General features: G+C 41.0%; 1 protein-coding gene across 3 annotated transcripts in view; it reads right to left on the minus strand.

Moving 5' to 3' along the window:
- Positions 1-27,439, minus strand: part of TBXAS1 (thromboxane A synthase 1) — a 234,144-nt gene that overhangs the window by 90,207 nt on the left and 116,498 nt on the right. For all 3 annotated transcript variants that reach the window (XM_026083866.1, XM_026083864.1, XM_026083865.1), the window contains 4 exons: positions 14,128-14,244; positions 5,670-5,758; positions 3,144-3,292; positions 1,249-1,379 (listed from right to left, as the gene is read on the minus strand). In XM_026083866.1, coding sequence (XP_025939651.1) covers positions 1,249-1,379; positions 3,144-3,292; positions 5,670-5,758; positions 14,128-14,244 — 486 coding nt within the window. The remainder of the gene's footprint in view (positions 1-1,248; positions 1,380-3,143; positions 3,293-5,669; positions 5,759-14,127; positions 14,245-27,439) is intronic.

The following is a 27,439-nucleotide window of genomic DNA, read 5'->3' on the forward strand; positions in this document are numbered from 1 at the left end:
ATAAAGTGCAAAAATACAGAAGTGAGATTGAACTGCAGAGAGTGTGTCAAAGAAAAAGGGCAAAACATGCAAAAAAGAGGAACAGTATCTTTAAAAATCAATTTGTTTTTTAAATGTGCCCTAGATATAACGTAGGGTAAACTAAAATCCGTTTTCTTCCTGAAAGGTGACAGCTGTGGGGCTAAGCTGTGAGAAAAAGTTGTTGGGAGGATCCATTTTCACCTCTGTTGTTAAATCATCAGAATGGCTGTTCATCTCAAAGTGGTAAGAAATATCTCCTCTATTTCAATATTAACAGCTGCTTAATATGCATGTTATGGCATATTTCATGTCAAATGATCTGCAAAACAGGTCTCAATTACCTTTAAAATGGAATTCAAGTTGATATTCCTTGTTTCTGGCTACACATCCCTAATTAAGTGGTTAACTTATTTTTAGGACTAGTATGTACAGTGTGCAGCAAAAAATGGTCCAAAAGCACAAGTAGGCCTGAAGAGCTTTTTGTATCACAGGACTGAAGTGCATGCCTATGTTCCAAATACTTCATATACCAAAAATAGAGATACCTTTATAAAAATGTCTCTATCCTCAGATATTTCATAGAACAGCAACAACTGCCCTATATCCAGATGAAGGAGAAACAAATGGGCAACAGCCCCTGATTTGCTACTAATATGTATCTATTGTATTGCGCACTTTGGGTAGAATTTACTTCTTTTATCTTTAGCCATCTTAATATCATGTGACTGTTCTTAACCAGAGATTCAGGTTCTCTCTTTCCATTTTCAAAAGTAGTACTAATTGTCACAGGACTACATAAAACCTAGGAGCTCCTAATTAATGACTGGGACAAATCACTCTATGGGCACTCCCTCTCTCTCTTGCCGTTAAGGAAAATTTATGTAGAAAATGCATCTAACTTCAAGATGAGAAAAAAATTCTACAGGATGAATCCTTCCTTCTGGGTCTAGAAACTGGGTTGGAAAGACATGAAATGTAACATTTTATGCATCTTTATTTGAACAGAAATACAAAGAGAAGCAGTCTTTCTTATAACATGTTAACGGTTCTGCATCAACGCCAAGCATGGCTGATGGTACATAGAGCTAAAAAATGAATAAAATCTTCACTAAATTGCTTTGAATGTTCAAAGAGACTGATTTTGTTTTTTCAACGGAGGTTCATGCCACTTCCAGTTTTTCCTCAAAACATTTGCTGAACTTACATTTATCACAGAAATGGCCTTACCTCAGCTGCATCTTGCTGGTCTCTGAAGATAACTGCATTCTTTATAATTTGGATAAAAAATTCATTCAGTTCCTTTTGTTTCTTGTTTGGCAAAATCCGGAGCAATGGGATCATTATGAATGGGAAAGAAACTATAAGAGAATTTAAAGAAGACACATTGAAGCAGGGTGTAAAAGCATATAATATCCCTCTCCTTTCACTAATAATATAATACACATCAAGGGGGATGCATTACTGTTATTAAAGCTATTTTTTTCCTCTTTCTCTCCCTTCTTCTCCCTCCCATATAGGCTGGTAAAGGATTTTCTTTCACAAATTCCATTTTGGCTGGGACTTCCCAGCAGGACACATGCCTTCCAAGCTTTGCCCTGATCTGCAATCCTACCACAATGGTACAGAATTTCAGTTTACTATCTTGATGCCACAGAGCCACCACAACAAGTGGGAGAATTTTTTTCCCTGCCTACTCAAATAATTACATACAGAAGGGGAGAAAAAAATCTTGACCTAGCCTAGCAGGTTATGGCATTGATCCGTGAAACTGGTAATGGTCATCTGATTCCTGTTTACAGCTCTTCAATATTAGGATATTGATTTACTATTTTATTTTGCTTCTCTAAACAGACCAAAGAAAAGACTCTTGAGGTGGGATATTACCACAGGGTTGGTCATCAATTCATTTATAGTCAGGAACTAAAAACCTGAGTGAAGCCTTGCATCTTAATAAACCCATAGGTAACTCACAAACAGCTTAAGACTAATGAATCAGTTACTCATCAGAAGACCCTTGGGCTGCCAACAGGGCAACATGGTGTTGAAATTCAGTCCATGTAATGTACCAGCAGAATGGGATCAACCACTTTCAGGCAACCACACCCCAAACACTACAGAATCTTTTTTTAAGAAAGGACTTGATCTATTCACATGAGAAGCAAATTTCAGAAATTAGTGACAAATCTCACTTTGCAATCAGGTTAGACATTAACCCCAGGACATTTTGGATACACCACTCCAGAAGGACACAGTCTGAGTGCTGCTAGCACAGGTGCAATCTGCAGCACCAGCAGGATCAGATGGACACAGGAACTTTGCCACTGCACCACCTGACACTACTGTGAGCTGGTCTAGATAGCAACATGGTAAAAGCACCTCAACCCTGATTATGCTGCAGCTTCCCCAGCCATGATTCCTAATTGCCCTCGCATTAACAAGGCCCTCACCAGCACAGAGCCTTAGGAGTGACTGGAGCAGGATCCACGACCTAGAACTACATGGCTGTGTATCCCATTCTTGCATTCCCTATCTCTCCAGCTGAAAATAAATGCATTCCCTTACTGACAGCCTGTGCTGGCACTTACCATCTTTATCCTTTAAGACATCAGCCAGGCAACTGCTGCTGCTATTTAAATAAGAATTTGGAGGGCTTATGCTATCTGCTTATGCTCCTCTACCTCTCTTCCGGTTATTAGCCCTCTTTTGTTTGTGGGTGGGATTTCTATTTCTACCAAGTAAACCAAGCGCACAAAAACTTTGCACTCAGGCTCCCAAGGGCTGTACTCAATTTACAAAGCATGGATTAGATTGCAGTTACTCAGTTCTAATACAGAAGTCTATAGTCTACAGAGTCTACAGGTCCCCAAAACCTTCCACCCAGCTCAAGTTGGAGCATTGCCTCCTGGGACTCATAGCTTCTGGAGGAAATTGCATTAAAGATGACAGGAGCTGCAGAGCATTTCATGGAAATCTAGAGCGTATATTTGGCCTGTCGATTACATTCTAGACACCTCTGAAATAAAGTCTGCAATACACCTGCTCCTGCTTCAGGATGTTTTGCAACTTGAGAGTGACTTTTAGAAAGCTACTATAAATAAGTAGCAAAGGCAGACTGTACTTACGGATTAGAATTAGGAGAGGCTTAAACAAAGATGTTTCAAAGAACGTTCTGCAATTCTTAACAAAGGGATCATCAGGATTCTTCTGAGAGTCCACTTGAGTACCAAAAGCCACGCTACCAACAACATCCAAGGTAAAGCACTTGTAACACCTGCATTGAGTTAAGAATGATAACTCATTAACTATAACTTGTATATCCATGAATATCTTGCTTCTGTGACCACCACATAACAATATTAATTTTTGCTTCTGATTTTTTTTTTGCTTTTAGATTTGAGCTTTGCCAAGAAGAGGTGTTTCCACAGTTCTGATAAATGATGATGCTTGATAATAAACACCTCTTCTCCCTCTGCAATCAAGGTGAATGTATTTTCATATAGCTCAAGAATTCTACTGGAAATTATAAAAAATAGAAAACAAAGAAGTTTACCATCTAGAAATCAAATGAAACAGGTCAGAGATTCATAAGCATTTTCTTAGTATGCATCATAATAAACTGATCATTCCCCTCTTATTTAAAACTGCAGAAACCATATCTCCAGTCTAAATTCTCATTGACAGGACTTGTTTACATAAAATTGCCTATTAGGAACATGCTTAGTGTACTTGATAGCTTCTTCATAATGTAAAATCCTGGTCAGAAACAAGAGGAACTGACGCCATTTGAAATCCATATCTCGCAAATCAGCAGCAAATGCTTTGGGAACTACAAATGATCTGTTGGTCATGATTTAGAAACCTCCAGAGTGACTGAATATCTCCCCATGTATCTGACCATCTATCCAGTCACCTCATGCTCTTTCTTTCTACTAAGCATTAGCAGCTATATTTAGTTTTGCGATAATGGATTGAGAATGTGAAATATCTTTGAAATCTGGTTCTTCCGACCTGTGGTCAAGGCTGCAATGACTGTTTTTCCATGCCTCTTTATGAAAGGCTAATAACAAATTCTCTGGTGTTTTAACCTGAGAAAGCATGAAAGAATGACAGGACTCAGACCCATATATTGTGAAGGAGCATTTCTCACTCATCCTTGAGCCACTGTCATTCCGATCACCACCAAAGCAGACCTGTAAGATATGGACAACACTGCAAAACTAAAAAACCTCTTTGGGTTTTCAGCTCTTACATGAAAAAAGGTATTATTGGAGATTGACATGCTAAAAGAGGGAGCATTGCAATAAAACGATAATTTTATAAGCACTAAATTGTATACCTCTGAGAGTTTTGAAAAAATTTAAATACTAAATTTCGAGTTGATGGCAAAAGATGTAATGGCTAAAGACAACCAGACAAGAAGACTAGGCATTGCAGTCAGAGTATCCACGTCCAAAAAATAACTCCCAGGGCAATTCTGGGAAACTGCAGTGAGCGTCAAATTTATATATGTCAGACTGGCTGAAATGGCATCATGATAAAACAACTGGAAGATCATATTATGAGATGGTAAATGTCATTTATTTAGACTTTCAAAAAGTCTTGTCCGAGAGAGAAAGTCTTTTTCCAGAGAAAAAGGACAAAAGGAAAAAAGGGAAAAACCCAGAAGGATTCAAAAGGCCAATTTTCGTCAGAGCACTAGCCTCAGAGCAAGGTATCTCAAGGTTTCATATCATCTCCTCAGGTGTTTAATACAGAGAGATCTTTGCATACACACAAACTTGCATGCATGCATTTGCACATATTGGAAAAGAGATAGATCAATTGTGGACAAATATCTGTTTCTTTAGATGAAACAAAATTACTTGGGTCGCTCCAATTTGTGAAAAATCATGAGGAACTTCAGGGGGCCCTAACCAACGTAGCAAATTAAGTATATTTAAACTAACGCCTATTAGAAAGAATACACCTGAACTATTCATGCATCTTGAAAGATCCTAAAAGCGCATCTGCTCAGAGAAGGGATTAGACAGTACAGTGATTAGCTCAGTGAAGGCCTCTGCTGAAAGAGCAACAAAAAAGATAACAAGATATTAAATGCATAACAAATAGGAGAAAGGAAAGTATGGAAAATATTAAAGTGTCATTGTATAAATCAATGGTGCATCCTCATCTGGAGTACCGATCTCATCGTTTCACAAAAGGCGAGTGTGCCATTAGAGGGGGTTATGAGGAATATGGTAAGAATGATTAAGTGCTCAAAAAAACTCATATAAAAAGCAAGAGGGTGATGGACTAGAGGGATTTGATACTAGATCAATTCCTATATTTGTACATTATTGGCAGAATGTAGAGAGCAGACTGGACATGGACTGATGCCGCTTTCCTTTCTGCTTCCAGCTGTTAATACTTCATTAAACAACAGCTCGAAATACCTTAGATGCTTTCCCAAAATTACTTTTCAAGTATGCAATGGCTACCCCCAGGAAGAAAAGGCATCTATCAGATATATCCTCTATTAAACTATGAACTTCATTTATAAAAGCAAGGGAGAGAAATACTCCTTTTATAAAGTAAGTGTATATTTAGAATAACTGCTGCTATTGACTCTTTTTTTAATCTGCTACTAATTTCTGGTATGTTAAACGTACCTCTGGATATCAAAAGCTTTGCCAGAATCTGCATAGACTTTCAAGTTACTCAGCAGGACATCACAGGCCTGGTTTATTAGTGGTGTCATCTAGAAAGGAACACATTGTACTGTTAAAATGTTAAAAATCAATTCTTCTAAATTAGTTCTATATAGTAGATGGGAGAGAGCTCTCAGGATCCTCCGTAGGTGCGGTCAGGCACCTTCATGCAGGTAAATAAAAGGTTGGACCTGTCTGCTAAAAACAAACAAGCCCAAGCAGCTTAGCTCTCGTGTCTCATTAGAGGGGTGCCAGTTTTCCAGTATGCTACTGCACAGACTAAATGCAAGACACCCGGTTGCTAAGCTGACCTTCGGTTCTTGCCTACTTGTGGCTACCCTCACAGAAAGCTACCAAACAAAAACATCCCCCTCTCTTTTTAATCATTCCCTATTCCAGCAGATGATTTATCAGGATTCACATTTACCGTACATTACATTTAGACTATATACCCTCCAGGGTAGGGGTAAAAATATTATCTGTAGTCTCAAAATATTGTAAAGATATTAGCATCAGAGGCCCAGTATTGCCATCCTGCTGCCCCTCAGTTTGAGTGATTTGAGACCTACATTAGAAAAGCACCATGTATATCACTACAGCATGCTCAGGGAACAGTGCTATTCCTACCCGAGGAAAGGGTTGCCTGGAGTGGCAATAGCCATTAAGTGGACGTTCCTGTGAATTAATCCAGCCAATGGTTCTTCCCAGTCACTGACACATGACGGTCAAGTAGGCCTACCCACAGCCTGGCTGCAGCTAACAGTGAAATAATCTCTTCAGTGCTTTGCACAAACCAAGGCCTAGGTGACACTCAAGACCTCATTAAAGTCTCTCTCTGTAGCTCGTTCCATATGACAGGTCATCGAACACTTGCCTTGACTGCACCTTCTGGCAGAGGGCAGTGGACGGGCTGACTGCTGCTTTGAGGTACGGCGTAGCGGCAAGGCAGTTACCGCTCTAATGGCACTCTTTGCTATGGCTCTTTCTCCACAGACTGCTGAGAGATCCATATAACCTACAGTCTGATACCACGGTCTTTCCTCAACAATTATGCTGAGCAACAGCAGACAGATGCACAGAAACCTGTCTTTCCTTCATGAACAATCTCCTTCAGCATACGGTCATCCACAAACATGAGAAGAGTCAACAGACTCATGGTACTACTCCAACAGTCTCATTACCAAAAAAACACTCACTGCATCCTCTCAGCACACCAGGAGAGCTACGCAGGCTGCCCAGCCAAGTCCATTTTGCTTGGCACTTCTACCCCTGTGAAGCTGGCATAACACTTTGTGCACAGGCACGCTGCCATCCCAACACATGGGCAAGACGATGCACAGTCAAAAGGGCACTGGAGGAGCGGCCAACACGCTGTCCAAAGGCAGAAGCCTGAGTCAAGAATGTGTCTCACTGCTCGTGAGAAGCCCTACCTATACGGGACAGAGCAGGGTGGCCCTACTTCAGTTCAAAGCTGAATTGATTTGGGCTTTGCTGTAGGAGTTTCACAAGACAGTTTTGAAGCCGGATTAGTATTCTGTAAAAGTAGCTGGTATGTGTATGGGAGGTGCGCACCATGGTATGCAGCAGTTTTCTTCCCTTTTTGGCTTTCTAAAGAAGGTCCCCTGCAGGGAGCTTCTTCTCAAATGGTTCAACAAAATTAACACATTTCTGCTCAACAGATTGAACCAGGGTGAAATGCTTTGCAATCTCTGGGTCCAGCCCCTCCAATGAACTGAATCAGTCAAAGAGAACAAAATGAAAATCCATATTTTAACAGGTATGATGTTTTCTAAACAGATGGCGATCATTTTAGATTTTCCTTTTATTGCCTTACTTTCTCTTTTATTCTTCTTCACGTCACCAGACCTGCAACCACCCCAGCTGGTTGCTATTGCTTTCCAACAGCTGGCAGAGATGGCAGGGGCACGTACGCTGGCCAGAGCATCTCACAGTACCTCTGAACTTTCCACATTCCAGCCCTTCAAAATACTGTTGCAGTTCATTTCTAGCCCTAAGATATTTTTAGCAAACCTAACCAGGAAAATGAGGAGGGGGGCACATGGATTTGATTTATTGCTAGCATTATAGGACAGAGCCATATCAATAAGACAATTATTTGCATATGAAAACTACAGGGAATATCTACTTAGGAATCCTGGGCTTGTTTTTTTTTTCCCGCCCCCACTGGATAAAATAAATTACTCCAAGACTGCTAACTACAAAGACCACAGACTGAAACATTCTTGACTCCCTTAACACTTTAAAATCTTTGTTCAATTGTTAAGAAAAATAAAGTAGCTTTGGGGGAAGGGAACTATACCAAACTTTGAAAACCGGCACAGTAATAGACACATTGATCTTCACTGCCTTGGCTATCACTAACTTCCTATACATTACCACTTACCAGGCAGACCATACAAGCTGCATAACCTGCCTGAGATGAAGTTCTTGGTGGGTAAACAAACCCCAGCTGCTCTGCATTCAGATTGGCTGAGAGTAACAGAATGAAGAAAAATCTAAACAATATGGTCCTTGTAAATAATTGATCTGCCAGTTATCTAATAGCAAGAGTTGCACAGAGTCCAAGTTTTGTTCTTTCTGCCAAAGAGGAGTATTTGGGGTTAGGGTTTTCTTGATGCCAGGGGCTTTGCTGCATAAATCCTGCCAATATGCTATTTGGCACATCACAACAATTAGTTTCTGATTCTGCGCATGCACAGTGCATGGGGATGTTTGCACTGTTCAAAGGCATCAGAGTCATGTATCTCTAGTTAGATGCAGTCCTCAGTATTTACTATTAATATTTGCTTTATAATTAGCACCCAAACTATAAAGTAGAAATTCACAATCCCTCCTACAAAAGGTCACATTCAAAGTAGTTCTCAATGCATAGCTGAGGTTATTCAAGGAGATGTAGCTCCGTGCCTTACCACTAATTAAAAAAAAAAAAAAAAAAAAAAACACTTTTCCTAAACTTCTCTTTTCAAATAATTACTCCCTATTCACTTTCCCAGCTGAAATTGTTCAGTTTCTTCCTCGTTCTTCTCTCCTGTAACCTGACTGCTCCAGAGACCTGTGATCAGAGACAAGAAGGACGTTAGTTAAATGATGCCCATGTCAGTGTGAACATCAAGAGATCCTTTGCAGGATGGCCTGTGCGCTGGTGTCACCTGCCTTTTATTCCATGGACATAGCCTGCTGTTCATTCTCTCTCCCCACCATGGAGACTTTTCAGACTGGAAGATATGACCCCTCCCTTACTGGGACAAGGATAGGTGAACATAGGTTAAATTGGATTGAACTGTCTTCAACTCCTGTCTTGCTGCGTAAGGAAATATTACCTTTCTTCTTTAAAAAGGTTAGACAAGGAGAAAGTACCCAACAATGTTTCTCACAGCTTGTACATCTCCAGTCCTTCTGCCCCACAGACTTCCAAGTCCCAGCCGCCTATCTCAGTTACACCCCAATTCCTGTTGCTACCTGCCTGCTTGTCACAGTATATTCCCCATTCGTGCCCTCTCTTTTCTCCTTCTGTGTTTAAAGAGAGCAGGTTCCTCCTCTATGCCTCTGAAAGCATGGGGCACCAAGAGCATGAGAGAGGCAACCTTTCTGTCTGGCTCCACACTGGCCTGAAAAACACCTGCAGGGAAAGTCCTACCCAGATTCAGGCTGGATCATATTCACTGTAGACAGACACCCTGGAGACTTTACTGTCAACATACAGTACCCAGAGATCCTGTGAGGCAGAAACATCTTGTCCCACAAATGGGATAAAATAAATAGGAAGGAGTGGAAGGGAAAAAAAGGTATGTCCCCAGCACAAGAATCACTTCTGTACCAAATTTCAAGTCCTTGATTGAAAACAGGAAAGCAGCAGAGCAATGGAGCAAAAAGTTGTTTGTGAGAGGACCTGTTTCCCTTCCCTCACTATTCACTGGCACAGATTACCAGAGTGAGCAACTCAGCCAGGCGCTGGCTTGTGGCTCAAGGACATGCACATTTTACACATCTGCTTTTAAGTTAGTGATTTACCTTGTCTCAGGTCAGTGTGTTCGCTTTGCTAAGTAACAACAGCAATTTCTAGAGAACCTTCCAAAATGCCTCTGACCAGTGTTCGAGAGTAGAGTAAGAGCAAATCAAGGAAACCTCAACAGTTGTGCCATCAGCTCCCATGTTCTGGTGGGATCTGGAAGATCTATGTGTCCAAGATGACACTAGAGGAGTTTCTTGCACTGTTCTGTGATGTTATCGCAAGTTCTGCTTTGTGCCTCCTTTGGCACAAAAGCAAATGCCTCAACATAAACTCCATTTCACAAGTTATTTAGGACAATGCTACATTACACTGCACTCTCTTCTTTAATTTTTGTGTTGTTTTGTTTTAATGGTTGATAATGGAGGTGAGGATTCTGGGCATACTGATAAAGATGACAAGACTATTGCAGCACCATCAGAATAAATAAAAATCAATAGGTTTTCTGCTGGTGTTGGCTGTAAAAGAGAACAAAGCTATTTATCAAGCCTGACAAGGGGTCCAGAACTGCAGGATCATCACAGGTACCACAGCGAAGGGAAGAAAAGCAAAATAAGAAATACTAAATAGGGAATCAAGAGCAGTACAGCAAGATCACTAACATATTTGCTTGCTTTATTACACAATAGCTGTGGAGAGCATGACAGGAACACTGGGAACTGCATCTTTTACTTAAGGACCCCTAAGTATTTGACTTCATGAATTCCTCATGAATTACACCTTGGACCAACTTTCAGTGACTGATAATATTCCCATGTTACAAATAAAGAAGTTGAGGCACAATGAATTTCAGTAGCTTCTACCAAATCATACACAGGCAGTCAGTGGCAGAGTTGGAAGTGAAATTTTGTTCTCCTGCTTCCTGTTTCTCATTATTAGTGTCTCCTACAGCGATGGCACCGGGAGTCTATTCAGGGCTCTCACTGGAAAAAATGCTTTCCAGAAAGAGTAAGAAAGACACGACCCGAGAGCTGATTATCAGATCTGCTACCAACTCCAGTCAAATCTCATGTGGGACACTAGCAGATCTTTCTGCAGCACTAAGCCTAAAAAAATCTTTGATTTACACTGCACTCACTATTATAGTATTTGAGTTTAATGTTATCCAGAGTCAAACTTTCCTTCGGTTGGAGTGAACTGCTTTACTAACCTTTTCATACTCATTAGAAAAAGAAAATTGAGAAGAGAGAACACACAGCATACAAAACTCCATAAAAACAACAGTGAAACTGCACAACTTTTAATGCAAGAAATCGAGAAGATAGCAAAAGCTGCAGAAGATACCAGAAAATTTTTGAAAAATGTTAGGAAATCAATTGCTGAGTACAGGCAGCAATCCCTACAATGGCCCCCAACAGTGCTGTAACCCTCTAGTTTTAGATAATTGCTCATAACTTTGCAAGTGTTCTGGGATCAACTTTTCCTCATTTGGTGACTGTTGGAGATTTTTGCCAAACTGAGGTGAAATTCCTCAAGCTTAGTGAACTTCTCTGTGACACTACATGACTACCGTGGAGAGACAAGGGCAAAGTACACATCTACTCACAGCCACAGGGGCTAGATGCTGCAGTGGGGCATTACAGGTCAAACCCTAGCATAATACTTTAGCTCTGCTTTGCATTTTGTCCTCCAGCAACCAACCCAAAGAGCGGATGACAAGTTTCTCGTTACTGCTAGTTTTGAAGTTGTCCAGTAGTGGATTCTTGTGTTTCTGAAATGGAGATATCAGGAATCTAGACCCAACTCAGAGGCCCTCTGGGCATCTTATCTGAAGTGCTTGCTGTGAGGAGTATAAGGAGTTGTTAACATTTACTGCCCAGCTGCAGGCTAATATTTCTCTGATTCTTTCAGAGCACCCAGCTAAACATGTCTATGTTCAGAGTGGAGTTAGAGTCTGCGGTGCTCAGGGGGGCAATTCCCCAAAGCCACTCGGAACTTCTGCAGCCTCTCCAGAGATGTTGGAGAGTTTGCACAGGAAACCGAAGTCAAGGTAGACATCCAGGATGAACAGACAGGACATAGAGATTTTTTCCAGAGCTCAGATCTCCCTGGCAAAGGAACCAGCATCCTAGGAGAAGAAATGAGGAATGTGCCTAGCAAGTATTTATAAATATACATAACAAAATTTATCCATGCTCTTATATAACAAATTCCATACCAAAAGAAACTTATTTGTCATTCCTTTGGGGTGGAGAGGAAGAGGTTATTATAAACATGAACTCTTCTGCTTAACTCTGAGTACTCTGTAGTAAGACCAATCCTAGAACCTAGCATTTTCATTTCCGCAGTACTGTGGAGGTTCTGAAAGAGTACTAAATATGGGAGAATTAAAAAGTGGAATCATAATTAATGAGCATTGACTTCTTTTGAGAAGTGTTGATACAGCTTCTAAATTAAGCAACAGTATGTGAGTGAGGAGTTAAATTGCATTAACTTCAAGTCCCAAGACTGTTCATTTCTTCAGGTTTACAATGATGTGCGAGGCTGTGGAGCACATCCATTCAGAAGAGGTTCTTAATTTCACGTGGACTCATTGCAAAGGGCCAAGAACAGATCTCCCAGAAAGGCACAGTTCACTGATATATCATCATCTGCTGGAAAGGGGAAAGCAGAGACACAGTAGGTACAGACTAAATAGGCATGAGGTCGCTGACGCAACAGATTAAGTTACTTATGGGCATTCTGCAAGCAAGAGATAAAGTTCCTCTGCGTAGCGATGGATGGTCTTCTGGTGACAGGTGAAATGGGAACAAAATTGGGTCTGTTAGCAAGACCTTCCCCCTCCTCCTTTCCTTTCTTTCTACAGAAAAGGAGGAGAAAGCAACCATTTCCTGGAAACTAAGAGCCTATGAACAATTCTACCCCTTCCACTGAGTTTCGGACAGGCAGCAAAGGAAAAGCTGATTATCAGGCTAAAAATAAACATTGCAATTTTCACATGTAAGCTTGCTACCAGGCACTAGTCAGCACTCCCTTTTACCTTCTACCACTAATCTCCTCCTGTGTTGCAGCTCCACCACCAAGCAGCTTAAAATGCAACAACATGAATTCTCATCCCACCCTCGTTTAATCAAGTAAACTGCAAGCCTGTATCTGCCCTGCCATAAAGCACAATACCCAAGGCCTCTGACTTCTCTCCTTCGTAAAGTATGCCTGACTGGTGCCGGCAGAGGTTGCTCTGCACAAATTGAGGGGAGAGTGGCTTTATCTTTTGTCAGTTTAACAGCAAAAAGCTGAAGCCTTGAGCTGCACTATGCTGATGACCTGCAGTAAGATAGATTAATTTTAGCTAAGAAAATGCAAAAGTCTCCTCTCCCGCCATACCATTACCGAGTAATCGTTTGAATATTTAAAAATCCTAGCGTCTATAAAATTTCACGATCAAGCCAGTGACAGAGTAAATGTCTAGGCGCATAACCAATGATATTGTCAGTTCTGATTAATCAGCGATCTTTGCCAGGCTTATGGCCAATTAGAATTTACCATAATAAGGAGGTGGCAGCTGGTGTTGCTAAGCAACTGCTGGCTATAGAGCTAAAAGAGCCAGACACATTTAGATGTTACTGTGGATTTCGACAGCGGCATGTCAAAACAACACAGGCGTCTGCCCAGTGGAAAATTTTACAACCGAGGACTGGGCACTACAGTGAGGAACGTTTACTTTTCAGAATAAAATACATAGAGGGAGATTTTTTTTTTTCCCCTGAAAGATGAGTTTAATCAGTCAATCATTATTCTGCATTTAATTAAGAGATATTGTGTCACTGGAATAGAACTTTGTTACAGGGTAATGGGTTCCCATGGCTAAGTAAATGCTGAGACATTTATAGAAAATTAGCAGCAGGTCAGCACAGAGACATTTATTTTCAGTCAGAGGTATTTATCTGGCAATGACATTCTGTTCCAGTGAATTATTTTATTATATGAAAGGATTAAAGAATAAAAGGAGGAGGGGGGAAGGAGATGGAGAAGTGAAAATAGACTGACAGCAGTTCCTGTGTTAACATGAGAGCTGCTGACTCTGCAAATAATGAAAAGCTACATTCCAACGGGGAGCAATAACCTTTCCCGTACTTTAGCTTACTCCTAAAAGTGGGGGGCTGGGGAAGGCTCTTTTTTGAGTTTGCTATACCTTTATGAACAATCTGACTTATATAGAGAAAGATACAGGATCAAATCCTCAGACGAGCTATTTTGAGTTACACTAATCCACAACCTGGACCACATTGTAGGCACACTCTTCTGCACGTGCTATTAAGATCTAAATAAACTGGCACAAAGTAGCAGGTTGTTATGTACCCTTAATGTGCAGCTATATAAAATAGATGCTTACATAAAAGAAAACAATTATCTCTGGTAAATAGGACAGCAACACTGACTACACCTTACCTCTCTCAGTTTGCTATCGCCAAAGGCTGGGGTCAGCAGACTCCGGACGTACTTCCATCTGTCATCACGAAGACAAAGGATGCTGTCGAGCATTGGCTTCGAAACCAGGTTCGGCTTCTAAGTCAAAATAAAACATGATTCAGTTTTAACACAAACATGACTAGAACTGCTCTGGACTCTGGATCTCAGAAAGATCAGTCATGAATAGTGTTGCATTGCTGCCCCATGGCGAGGAGGGTTACAGCCAGTCCTGGACACCAAGCTAAACATGGATGAGGCTAGAGAAAATTTCTCTTTTGCTGCCTGCATTTCTTCTTTGACTGGTTTTTCTAAAGGACCCGGGTCAGTCTAGCAACTCCTTTCTCGGGCTGTTCTGTTTCTGCAATTTCTGACGTTGTCCTGCGATTGCCAGTGCTCCTTTGCTGAACCCTGGCTTCTTTTCTCCCTTTCTAAGGTGACTAGCAATAGGACCTGTCAACACTCCCTCCCTGTGTGACATGAGTGCCAACGCACTGCATGCGGGTGTCGGTGGGGGACACGATTTCTGGTGACAGCTGGTATGTCAGACTGTTACATGCATTTTAAAAGTCTTCAGAAAATATGTTGATTAGAGAGCAAGTCCAAGTCCTTACCCTGTTTGTAAGGAGCACCCTCACAGAGTTTTGCTCAGGTAAGAGGTTCTGCTTGGAAGTCCTACAGCTTCAGTAGTCGGTCAGACGTATCGTTAGTTTGAAGCACTGCCCAGAGTGCCTAGTCAGACTCAACTCATGAAGTTCTGTACCCAAATGGTCTCTAGGGATTTGCTAATTTTTAATCCCCTCAACCAGCTAAGAAATCCCTTTACAGAAAATAGTGATATTCACCCAGGAGTAAAGGGAGAAAAAAAGACAGAAGAGGAAGCATGTCTGAAAACGTCAGAATCTATGTCTGGAAGAGGCCTCAGGAGATATCAAGCCCCACAGCACAACCTACTACAGCAATGTTATTGCCAGATGACATTTTCCTAAATGTTTTTAAAGGCCTCCAAAAATGGAGATTCAATGATCTTCCCAGGCACGCTATTCCAGTGCTGGACTACTCTTATCATAGTACATCCTATTGAGTATATCCTATTGAGTATATCACTCTTGCTGGAACTTAAGACTATGATTCTCTGTGCTATCACAGACATAGCAATGGGTTATTCTCTTCCTTTTTGCAGTAGCCCATATATATCAAAGACTATTATAGCCACTGATCATATTGCTATCATCTACCCCAATTAACACCAATTCACTCAAGCTGTGCTCATAGGTCATGTTATCCAGGCCCACTTGTTCAATCCCACTGCTCTCCTCTGGGTACTCTTGTCAACTGACATCTTTCTCAAGGCATAGTCCCTATGACTTGATGTGGCACTCCAGCCAAGGAAGGATTTTTTCCACACATCTTGCAGGCTATGTTCCTCTCTGTTTATCCCAGAATACTACATACCACAGCATGACAATGTTGACTCATATCCTGCTTGTGGTTCACTGCAACTCTCAGACTGAATAACTGCTCCCTAGGAAGTTATTTCCCGACCTGATTACTCCTAAGACTGGTGTATAGGACATGTCCTTATTGAACTGCAACCATTCTTTTTATGATTACTTCTCTGACTGATCAAGACCTCTTTGAATTCTAGCCCTTTCTTTCAGACCATCTCTCACCCCTCCCAGCTCAGCACCTTATACACATTCAGATATTGCACTCTGTAGGTCATCCTCTAAACCACTAGGAAAAATACTGAAAGTACTTGAAAAGAAGACACCTATGGAAACCTCCATGATCCATGCTTCCATTTGGACAACGGACTGTTCCTGACTACTTTGCAAATCATTTTTCCATCAATATTTCAGATGCTGTACAGAGATTTCCTCCGGACCAGCCACCCTGTAACTGTGGGAGCAAACCTCTGTATTGATACCAGACTTTAGAGAGACACTCACTTGTGCACAGGAGACCTCCTGGCACCCAGGCTCCTGCCTACCTGCCCAACAGCTCAGGAAAGCAGTGGCAGTGCAGGCCCCCACATTATCTGTGGCAGCAGAGTCCCTTCACTTTCCTGGAGAAGACCCAAACAAACCAAAAAAGACACTTTGGCCTTCCCAGTCATCAGTTAATCACTTTCACTATGTAACATTTCCCCTCTCCCTCCCCCCCCCGCCCTGTTTTTTTTTTTTAACTACTAATGCACATAAAAAATGAGTTCTTACCACCTGTTACACACCTGGATGCTTTTACCTGATTTTGTGCCTTGCGACTTCTGATTTTATGGTCCTCATGAGCTATTCTGTCATCTTTGTCCTTAGAAATCTGACCTACTTCCCACTCTGCATAAACCCTTCTTCTCTTCAGAGTCAGTGAAGAGCTCACAATTTAGCTACACTGGTCTTCTATCGCATTTCCTAATTTTCCTCCTTATTGGAAGAGTTTGCATTTAATATCTACAGTCTATATTGTATTGCAAACAGGCTAATGGGAGAGTTTAAAATAGTTAGCAACATCATCCAGTGTAGTAAACTAATATCACTGAGCTGACACTCCAGGCCAGCTCTGAGCAAAGATGAGCTGATTTCAAGTAGTGTATGTGATGGGATGTTATACTGAAGGAGGAGACTTGACTCAGATACTCTCATCAGATGACTATCATAAGATAAAATATGGGCACATTTTTAATGTATACATAGACAATCCTATTTCATGTGATAATAAAGAAAATTTAGGACATGCTGTCAAAGCTGAGGCAGTTTGGACTGTTTTCTTTGTGTATCCTCTGTAAATAAATGATCTGTTTTCTAGTTTGTCAGAAGGTATCTGTTCCAGGGATCATAGAGGTGCAGCCAGGGAGACCACTGCTTACTGGAGCTCTGCTTCATTTGTTGCAGTTAACTCAAAGGCATGGCACGGTTGGAAGAAAGAGGCTCTGGATTACAGTAAACATACATCACTCTTGAAGAAAGCACTCCATCCTAATCTCTGTTCTACTGTTCTTGTGTGATGCTAGGAAAGCCCTTTTCACTAAACCTTGGCTCAGCTGGTCACCAAGTAAGTATTCCTCATTTCTTTGGTCCTCAGTTTCAAACCCAGAGGCGCAGTTTGCAGAGCTGCTGAGCACTTGCTGATGCCACTGAAATCAATAGAAAGCGTGCTCTGATCATGCAGACTGCATTAGTCCAAGCGATCCAGTCCTCGAATTGGGCCCCCCAAATTAGCACAGTCTTTTGGACCTGTGCTTCAATCCCCAGCCCTCACTCCTGATTTATAAAGTGGAGATACCACATCACCTCCTCAGAATTGCTAATGATACATTAACATTTCTGAAGCATTCAGAAACTACCGTGAAAGAACAGAATAACAATTGCCACAAGGAAATGACCAATTTTATCTTCCAAGCAAGATTTGAACAGTGTTCAGAGAAAAAAAAAAAAAAAGAAAAAAGGATTACAGAGCAACACTTGGAAAAGTATTTTACATCCACTCCTAAACTGAAGGCTGCCCAATCTGTGCACTCTATAAGACAAATGTCCTCTGGAAGACAAGGCTCCCCTTAGATAATAACAGATGGGATATAAATCTGACTGCATTTGACTTGAAAGCAAACCCCCTTCCCAAAAGACAAACATTCACCCTAAAAATGCTCCTAATTACATAAAGACTGTATATACTGTATTCATAGAAAGGGGCCCAGTTACTTCACAGACAGCCTGAGCCTGTTAACTATAAAGCTATAACTATGACACTAAGCATAGTATTGCCTTTTTAGCACTCCACTTTACACCAGTAATGCTCCCTTAGCATAATTTTGGTAGGTATAGTATTATATACACTTAAATACTGCAAGCAAGGAAAGACAGTTCTGGCTATAAATTACTTTACTCTGTCTCTTTAAACGGGGTACACAAAAATATGTTTGTGTTTATTGGAACAGCATCAGTGTGACTGACAGTGTATAGCCGATTTCATTTATCAGGTTTTCCTTATCATTTCTGCAGACACTTTCCTCCTAATTGCATAACCTATGTTACAGGTTCATATAGTAGGGATGAAAATGAATTTGGTACGAGAATGAGCCTGAAGTATCTTAGTGAAAGATGAAGTGTCACCTCTCTCAGAATGGACAAACTACTAGCTGCATCTGAGAATTTTTGCTCCTATAATAATCACTAAAAATTACCATGTACGGATGCTGTAATATTTTCTGGGGTGGGATTTTGGATTTTAGGCAGAGAAGGAGGTTGCTTTTAAGTCAAATGCAATCAGACTCATCTTCCATCTGGCATTACCTAAATACCCAACAACTGCTCTGCACCTCCTTCTCCAGTGTAATCAACCATTTCCGACTGCGGTACTGTAATTCTGAATGAAAACTACTAGCAGCACGGCAATCCACTGCAGCATACCTACACAGTGCTCCTGGGTTCCCACAATCACAAACATGCCATCAGAAACAATAAAGGAAATCAGAGAAATATTTGCTTCCAAACAGATCTTTTAAGCACCAGTGCTTTAAAAATGGAAAACAAAACAGCATTTGCAGATGAGCAGCGTCTTTGGAGCGGATGCAAGAATTCCCTCCCCATTAAGCTGTTCTTTAGGCTGACCCTTCAGACACAATTATTGGCTTGTTTGTCCCCGAGACAATTTGGCTTGCTGTGTACTACTAAATAAATCAGGCCAGTGACTCTTCCCTGGCTCTGAGGACAAGTGGTAGAGCACACCTCCTGTCCACAAGGTTAAATCACTTTCCCCAAAGAGAATGGCCATATCCATGCTGCTTAGTGGTAGCAGCGCACATTATCTCTTGATCTGTGCCCAGACAGTTTCTTGGGGAGAACTAACTGATACAGAACAAAACCATGCTAAGTGGTGTGTCAGTACAGGCATCTGCAGGACTACCCATGCACCCATATACTGGTCTTGCTTTATCCAGGAGTATAGTTGTAGCCTGGGGTGATACTAAAATCATTTGCTCCTTTTTCTGCATTTGTCACCAGCGGGCTAGGCTGAGCCACTGGCAGCCGGTGATGACTGTCCAGAGCAGGAGAAAGGTAGTGTCACAGTGGTCTCCTCACAAACAAGCTCATCTTGCTTCTTTTGGTGGAGAGATGAGGGATGAAAGCTTGCAACCAGCAGAAGAAATTTAATGCAGCCAGGTATTCTTAAAATGTCCTGAACAGGACATAAGGTCATCCATAAAGACTCCTAATAACCTACCTGCTCCAAAACCTAGTATATAAGCCATTCATCTCCATAGAACCAGCTGCTAATCTAATCCATATGCTTTGCATGACACAGCCCGAAATTAAACTCTGCAAAATGTGGTCCCAGAAATTTTATCTTAAACTTAACCTTAATCATAGTGTAGTGCTACCAGGTTCAAAAACAACTGAAAATGATGTACCTCTGCTGGAGCCAAACCTCAGCACTGAAAGCCTGGTGGGATTCACACAATGAACCAAGCTCTGCAGCTCCCAAAAGCCCAAATCCTCACAGTAACTCCACTGCTACCCATAGCATTAGTCATACCTAGCAAACACCATTTGCCTTCATGTTAGTCATAAGCTTTACCCTAGCCCTGCAGTCTTTGCAGGATCCAACCGTAACAGGAATCCTTCAGCTGTGTTGCCCTGGACTCTGCTCACAACCCTGCAACCCACACTACCGTGAGCCATTTGCTCCTCCCAGGTCCAACCCTTCCTCAATCCCTCTGGACTCTACAGTATTCAGGGATAAATCCAGCTCTCGGTCCCCCTCGCCTGCTGCATGCAGGCTGTACCACCTCCTTCAAGTCCCTTCAGTCTGCAAGGCTGGAGGACACATTCCCAGTACAAGGGGGCCTTCTTCTCCCAGCCCTCGGATGCGCCAAGCAGTATCTGTGATAGCTCTAGAGAGAACAGGGCTTGGCTTCCTCCTGAGTGAGCCCCAAAAGTACTTCCACAGGCATGAGCAGGCAGTAGGGATGGCACACCTGTGGGTTCATCTGTTCATCTTGTTATTTTAAAAGAGAGTTGGCTGTCCTCCCTTTTTAAAAGTAAACTTGGGATTAGGCATTGCCACCCTGCTTAAAAAATTGCATTTTAAGATCAAATTTAACGAGATATCAGAGAGAGAGTTTACAGAGCAAAGACAGGTCTCTCTGTCCCCATTCATCAGATATGAACTATAAGTAAAACCTTTTCATAAGGCTGCTTGTTCAGCCTTGGTTGTACCACTTGATTGACAGGCCATCGCCACCAGTCCAGCCAACAGCAACCAGTAAGCACATGAACTGCTTGGATGGTATTTCATCCAACCAGTGGCAGTGGCTTGACGCTTACAGGTCAACACACCATCTCCTCTTCAAAAAAAAGTAACAACAACAACAACAAATCTGAGAGATCTCCAAGTATTCATCTCACCAAGCCTGCAGTAAGTGGATCATAAAAGTGGGAATGCAAATGTGTCCATGATTAGTATAAAAACTTTGGACTTGGTAAACTCATGAAGTATATTCCTTCAATTTTCCTTGCTGTCATGTAAAAGAAAAACTATGCTCAGTTCTCCATGTGTTCATGACATTCAAAAATAGTTTGCATAGTGGCTTCTGGTTGACCAGGAGAGCAGTGTTGCATATTATTAAAATGAAACAAAAACCAGTTGTTTTAAGTCATATTTTCTGTAGTTCATTACCACTTCTGTCTAGCAGGTTCTTGCTTACACGGATGTTATAGCCTCATCTCTAAAACATTTATGGCTTTTCTCTTCACAAATCATGAGATCTTCTCAGAATCAAAGCAAGACTTGACTCCTTACCCACAGATCCTGGCTGCCATGTCAGGGCAAAGGCCTGGCAATGCCCATTGAGCACCGTGGCCCACAGTGAGGGAGACCAGTGGGTCCCTTGCACCCATCACCTGTCTCCCACCTGTTAACAGCAGAGGTGATTGCTGGTTACAACTGTAAATGCAGGTGTAGTCTCTCCCAAACTAGGCTCACTCTTTCATTTGCCTTTTCCAAAACTCCACACCCAAATCCTCAGAAGCTAGACACATCACCTCTCCCAGGTTTGACAGGGCAACTGAAGTCAGTCCCTGCTGTCTGTTAAAACTGAGCACTTTTCTTCACATGCATTTTCCAAAAGGCCCTCCCAGATCATCATTAAGCCTACTGAGAGTCTATTACACTTTCTTTTTCCCTACAAAAGCCCATTTGAATGAAGTTTGATTTTAGAATCTCTGATATAGGAGGTCTTCTTATGGTTAAGGAGGGAAAAATTTTCACCAAACTTAACTCCAAAAGTTTGTGTGGCTTGGCTATTTCATACGTGTCCAGTAAAACTTTTAGTTTAAGTTAAAACCATCATGCTTGGGTAGGAGGGGAGAAAATCTCCAAGCATTATCTATTTTACTAAGCTTTTAGGTTCTTCCTGGTCATTAAGTGACTTCAGAAAGTGTTACAAGGGGGAACTGGTTGCAGTGATTACAGCAATTGTCTTCCAGCCTACTGTATATATCAGACTATCAAAAGGGCATCTCCAAGCTCATCCCTTTGTTGTCAAGTCAGGTTTTTCAATGACTGACTAATGGCTACTATTCATCATTCCTCATTGGAAAAATGGCATGGCCAACACCAGCTTACAACTAAAAACGGGCTTTTTCCCCCCTTGTGGCAAGCTGCCTGGAAACATCTGTTCGTGTCCTTGCAAACATTTTCTTAAGTCATGGTTTTGTCAATAGAAACCAAAGCAAGTCATTGCTATGAGGTAAATATAACCATTCGTAAATGTTAAAATAAACACATATGGCCTCCTGCAGTCTGACCTGGACTGATGCAATTCACACATCATCCCATTTGCTGGTGTAAATAAGATCAAAATTAAGTCCACCCCCCCCATCATTTTGCATACAAGGGGTCAAAACAATCAAACCAAAGAGAAAAATACTTACTGTTAATTAATTAGGAGTACTGATATTATAAACTAATTCAGGTTGTACTAGAGAACCTGTACTCTATACTCCATTTCTGCTCTGCTGAGAAGCAGTTTTTAAGTATAATGTTTAAATTTAGTTTCCAGCTGACATAACTGGACTATTTAGTGTTGCATAAAATCATAACACTATTAAAAGTGTCTCTGTTTATGCACACTTTTCATAGAGGAAAGGTTGAGGACCAGAATATTCCTTTTACAGATTGTTAGGAGAATTGGGGGAAAAACAGTTCCTGAATACTTTTGTTGCTGCAGATACATTCCCATGTTTTCAATCATTAGTCAGTGTATATGGGACTGGCAGGGGATGCACATATGAACTTGGGGTAGAACACAAAGCTTGATCTTTTGGTTATATAGAAACATCATGTACTATTAGTCTGCTCATTCAAGGACATATTTGCAACACCTCTGGAGACCCTGGAGAATGCCAAGAGAGATTTTAAGTATTATCCAGCATCCCACTGCCTATCCTCAAGGCTGCTGACCCCATCATAATCTTGACCCAAATGCCTTGGTCTGAAGTATGCCAGGACTCACAGTAGCCAGTATCCTGAGTACTGAGTTGTCCAGACTGCCACAACAACCACACAGGAAGAGTCCCGCACTTTCCTAGGGCCTTGCCACCTCCCTCCTCATGGAGGTCATAACACAATCTGCTCAGGAAGAGATGTTAAAGCTGTGATCAGGGATTACTCCCTTTCTTGTAACAGAAGAGTGAAGAAAGCCATGGTGGTGATGCCCTTTCACACTGCTATGGAGGGAACTCAACTCGCACACGGGGAAAGAAGTTGTAATTCCTTCCTGTGGATAAGGATGGGAAGAAGAGTAAGGAAGTAAGAATAAGGAAGAAGGAAAAAACAATCACGGCTGGAGCACAGGCTAGTTAAGGCTGGGAAGAAGGATGTTCTTAAACCTTCCTGTCCTCAGGGAATATTTAGGAGTAAATTGAGACTAGAATTTGAGCATTCTCCATGTGAAGAGAGCCTTGAGTTCCACTTCCTCTCCAATATCTGTTTTATAAACTATCATTAGATAAAGATGCATAAGCAATATTTTGTAGTAGTACCTGAAACCTTCACCTCCCTACTCCAGCTGAGTGCCCTAACTACTAGGCTACAGAAACACGCTTTTTCTCTATCATGAATGCCTGAGGACTGCATGCAAAGCAGAATAGCTTCAACAGAAAAGCCTAAAAACACATCTTCCCCAATAATCACATGTGGGTTTTTGGGTAGGGCACTTCCCAGAGCAATGAGATATGTGCCTTGAAAATACTTCCAGCAAAGAGCACAAAAACCTCTCTTGCACACTGGGCAGGTTCCCTTGGCTGGGGGTTGTATAAAAGAGGAGCAGTGCCACTGTCTCCTCTTGCGACTTGAAGGAGCATGTTTGCTGCTGTTGTTTTCTTCAGAGCCTGAACAACCAGGCAATTTCAGGGTATAGCTGTGATGTCAAGATCCTCTTCAGACGTCTCATTCATAGATATCCTGGGCTGGGACATGAGGTGGGTCTTGATCTGGCTGAGAAGTTCGGCATCTAAATGCCTTTGACCCTGCTCAGAAGTAGAGTTTCTGAGACACCTCTGTTTTGAAATAGCAAGCGCCAAGGGACTCAAGGCACTTCCAAGCATTAGGTATGGTGAAGTGAGGGTTTTAAGTATTTAAATTTTCAATTTAAGCTCCTAAAATGGGAGTTAAATGCTTCAGACTTTCTGATTCCTACTAGAACCAAGCTGGCCAGGCTAAGGGGAGACCTACCACTTGCTTAGTTTAAAAGTATTACTTGTATGCAGAGTTTTTCTTCAGAGCAGAGTAGATATAAAAAATACCAGTGTTTTTCATGTATTTCAAATTTTATTGACAATTTCAGTTTGAACTCTTTCACTCAAACGTAATATAGAAATAAAATTATAAACAGGCCAGTCTAGCTTAAAATCTCAAAGCAGTGAGAAACACTAAAAGAAAACACCTGAGTAAGCAGTAAATTATGACTAAAAGCTGAAGCTCTTTTCAAAGGTTTTCTACCTTTCTTCTAAATTCCCATACAGCACCTAAAAGCTGTTGTCCAACTTCACATTTCCCATAAGACAACATCCTGACATACAAAACACACTTCAAAGTGTCATTTAACTGATTTGAAACAGAATGCTTGGCATCAGTTCATCAGACCAAAAAGCTCCAATATGCATGCAATAAATCCAAAAACAAGTATTTTACCTTTTTTCCCCCAAAGCCAAAATGAAAATTTGAAAGCAAACTCAAGTAAAGCAAATAAAGACCGGCTTGTGAAGACTCTTCAGATATTTCAAAAACATAAATGGGTTCAAAATACTATTAAACCAAGCTAATGGAAGGAAATGACTATTAAAAATAAAATATGTGGATATAACCTCCAGCTCAGGAAGTCCAAAAGCCATTGACAGTCAGAAGTTAGGAGGCTATATTAAAGGCAATACTACTCTGCACTTGCCAAGTTCTTTTTCTGAGCATCTGCTGCTGGTCCCTGTCAGAGACAGGGAAATGCCTGGCCAAATATGACCCTTTTTATGTTAGTTTTCTTTTGAAAAGTTGTTCAGAGAGAAAACTCCAGGTCAGCTGTAATGGCAACATAACAAGCTGTCAACAAATCACATCTGCACTATCCTGTTAACTGAAGAATTTGAATTCCCATCCTGCTACTTCACAATTGTTTCTAATTACATTATGTGCATATTTAGACATCGGGGAAAAAAACAAAGTTTGTGTTTTAAGATTTCCACATCTATCTGTGAAAACACTAGTGCATTTCCCTGATAGCAGTATCTGCTTTAATTCCTCATTTATTTGTCCCTCAAGAAGAGCTGGGCTATAAACCTTTGTGAGTAGTTGCATAGCACACTTTGGGGTTTTTATCTTCCGAGATTTCACATTTGCAATTTTTTGTTTGCGCTAATCAAGTAAAAACAAAACAAAACAAAAGGCTTCTAATTTATCCAAGCATGTCAGAATATGCCTATATGAAAGAGCAATTGTTGATCTGACTCTCACACAAATTAATTTGAATGCATTTTATTTAAGTTTTTTAAGTTAGAGAATTGTTGATCATACAATAATTTCAACAATAATGAAGTTCTTTTGCATAAAGATAATATTGCAGGACTTATGACATTATCATGAGTTCCCTGAAGCTCACAATATTGGGAAAAAAGCCTCACTTCACTAAAAAGCTGTAACCAGACTGCTCCTCATATTCTTTTTAATTCCTTCAAGGAGAGCAGCTAAAATACTCCTCTGAGTACCAGCAAGTACCTTGTTCAAAATAACAGTATCAGCTACTTTTGCTTTCTCAAACCTACAGGCTTGTAATAGCAAGCAGGGCAGACTGTGAAGCATAAAGTACATCACCATATCTTGTAATTTTAAGAGTTCTAGGACAAGACAAAATTAAAAAAACAGATCAGAGACCACACCCAAAAGCTCCCGTTCTTGCAAAATGGGCCTCCTTCAGGTGACACAGCACTTGGAGGGCCCATTTCACCACCGCATTACTTCAGTTTTATGGCAGCCTTTTCATGACATGAACCTGCAGGGGTGCGTCAGAACCTGAATCCACATCTCCTTGTGCTGCCTCAACTGCCATTTACTCCCCAAAAGATCCACAGCTAGTATTTCAGGCTTAGATAGCAGGTTTAGAAGTAAGACAAGCTCGAAGCTCCACAAATATATAATAAGACAGAAAAGCGTTAGGAATTTTGATCCTCTTTTATCAAGTGCCCAGAGAAGGAACATTTGCTAGCTGTGAGAATGAAACACCTGCAAATTGGCATTGCGTACTAACCCCAGAACAGCTAGGTGTGCGTATAAAGGCAACAGGTAACCTGGCCAGAGGCTGCCATAGTCCTGCCTGCAGAGAGGGACCCAGTTCTTCCCATGCGAAGGAGCAAAGAGGCCTCCCTCTCTAGAAGACCACGCACCAGTGACATTTCAAGGCTACACACGTATTCAGTGCACACATGACACTCAACTCTATGCACCTAACTTTTTTTTGCATGTTACCAGTATCTGCCAAGCACAGATTTACCAAGGAAGGTGGAGGAAGGGGAAAACAAGGGGTTGTGGTTCCCAACCACCAGTGTTGGCCAGTGCAGCACATACTGCCACATCACAAGAACCAGTTTTGCATCTGCCCAGCTGTTTCTCCCGCATTTAAGATCAGTGCTGAATCCCCCCAGCATCCGACATCCTGATAAATAAAAGGGATCTCAAAACTCAAAACAACCCCCTGCAGCATGTCTAAAACCTGGTGAAACTTTTCCTTAGGATACGTCTTAACCCTGAGACCAGCTTAAGTTCTTACAGCCAAAATTGACACAGTATATAATATAAAATAGACGTAAAATAAAATAATATAAAAAAGAATATAATGTAAAAGCTACCATGAGCACCAAGGTAACAGCTGAAAGGAGTGAGGAAATGAGAGCTGCCCCCCTTGACCACTGAGAAGAGAAGAACCACCCAGCAGAGGTGTGCATCCAAAGAACTTCTAACCTGAAATGGTCAAACACAAAGTAGGCAGGGGTGGTTATCTCTAGAAACTCAAATAACACATTAAACAAAATAAAACCAGAGCTGGCTGGAGGAACTTAAATAAAGTTGCCCGCTTGATAGAAACTGGAAACACTGCAAAATCAATTTCTTTTTCCAGGCTTTTGGGAAGAAAAATGAAGGAAAGTTCCAACAAAACATTTTGTTACAGATGTTTTTGGAACAAAACAACTTTGCATTTTGAAACAAATTTGATTTTACAATAAAAGCAAAATATTCCAATCAACCTTTTAAATTAATTTTTATTTCAGCTTTTGACTCTTCAAAATCATGAAACTTCTATCTTCCAAACATTTCTAAAAACAAAAACCTCCCACTTTTGCATTTACCATTGTTCTTTTTAAGTGTACACATTTAAATTGAATCTCAGAAAACATTAAGGGCCATGTAAGATATATTCTTTTTAATTCTTGAGGCTGGCAGTATAGCATGCCATATATTTCTACTGCAGTTAAATAAGATTATATTAGGAGGAAACTAGGAGAGCAAAATAAAGTATTAAAAGGTTTGAAGATGTTAGACCGAGTGTGGCCTTTGTATCATTAAGCATATGCAAAAATGGTTCCAACTCTTTAGCTATGTTATCATATACTATTTTTCCCACAGGTTATCTATTTGATTTTGCAAATGTAACATTAAAAAAAAATTATAGTAACGTCCTACAAGTGTTTTTTTAATATTATATTTAAAAAATCTTTCATGAGAATTGGATCCGCCACAAACTCAGGATTCTACA

Source organism: Apteryx rowi, unplaced genomic scaffold (assembly GCF_003343035.1).
Source record: "Apteryx rowi isolate R43461 unplaced genomic scaffold, aptRow1 scaffold_62, whole genome shotgun sequence".
NCBI classification, from domain to species: Eukaryota; Metazoa; Chordata; class Aves; order Apterygiformes; family Apterygidae; genus Apteryx; species Apteryx rowi.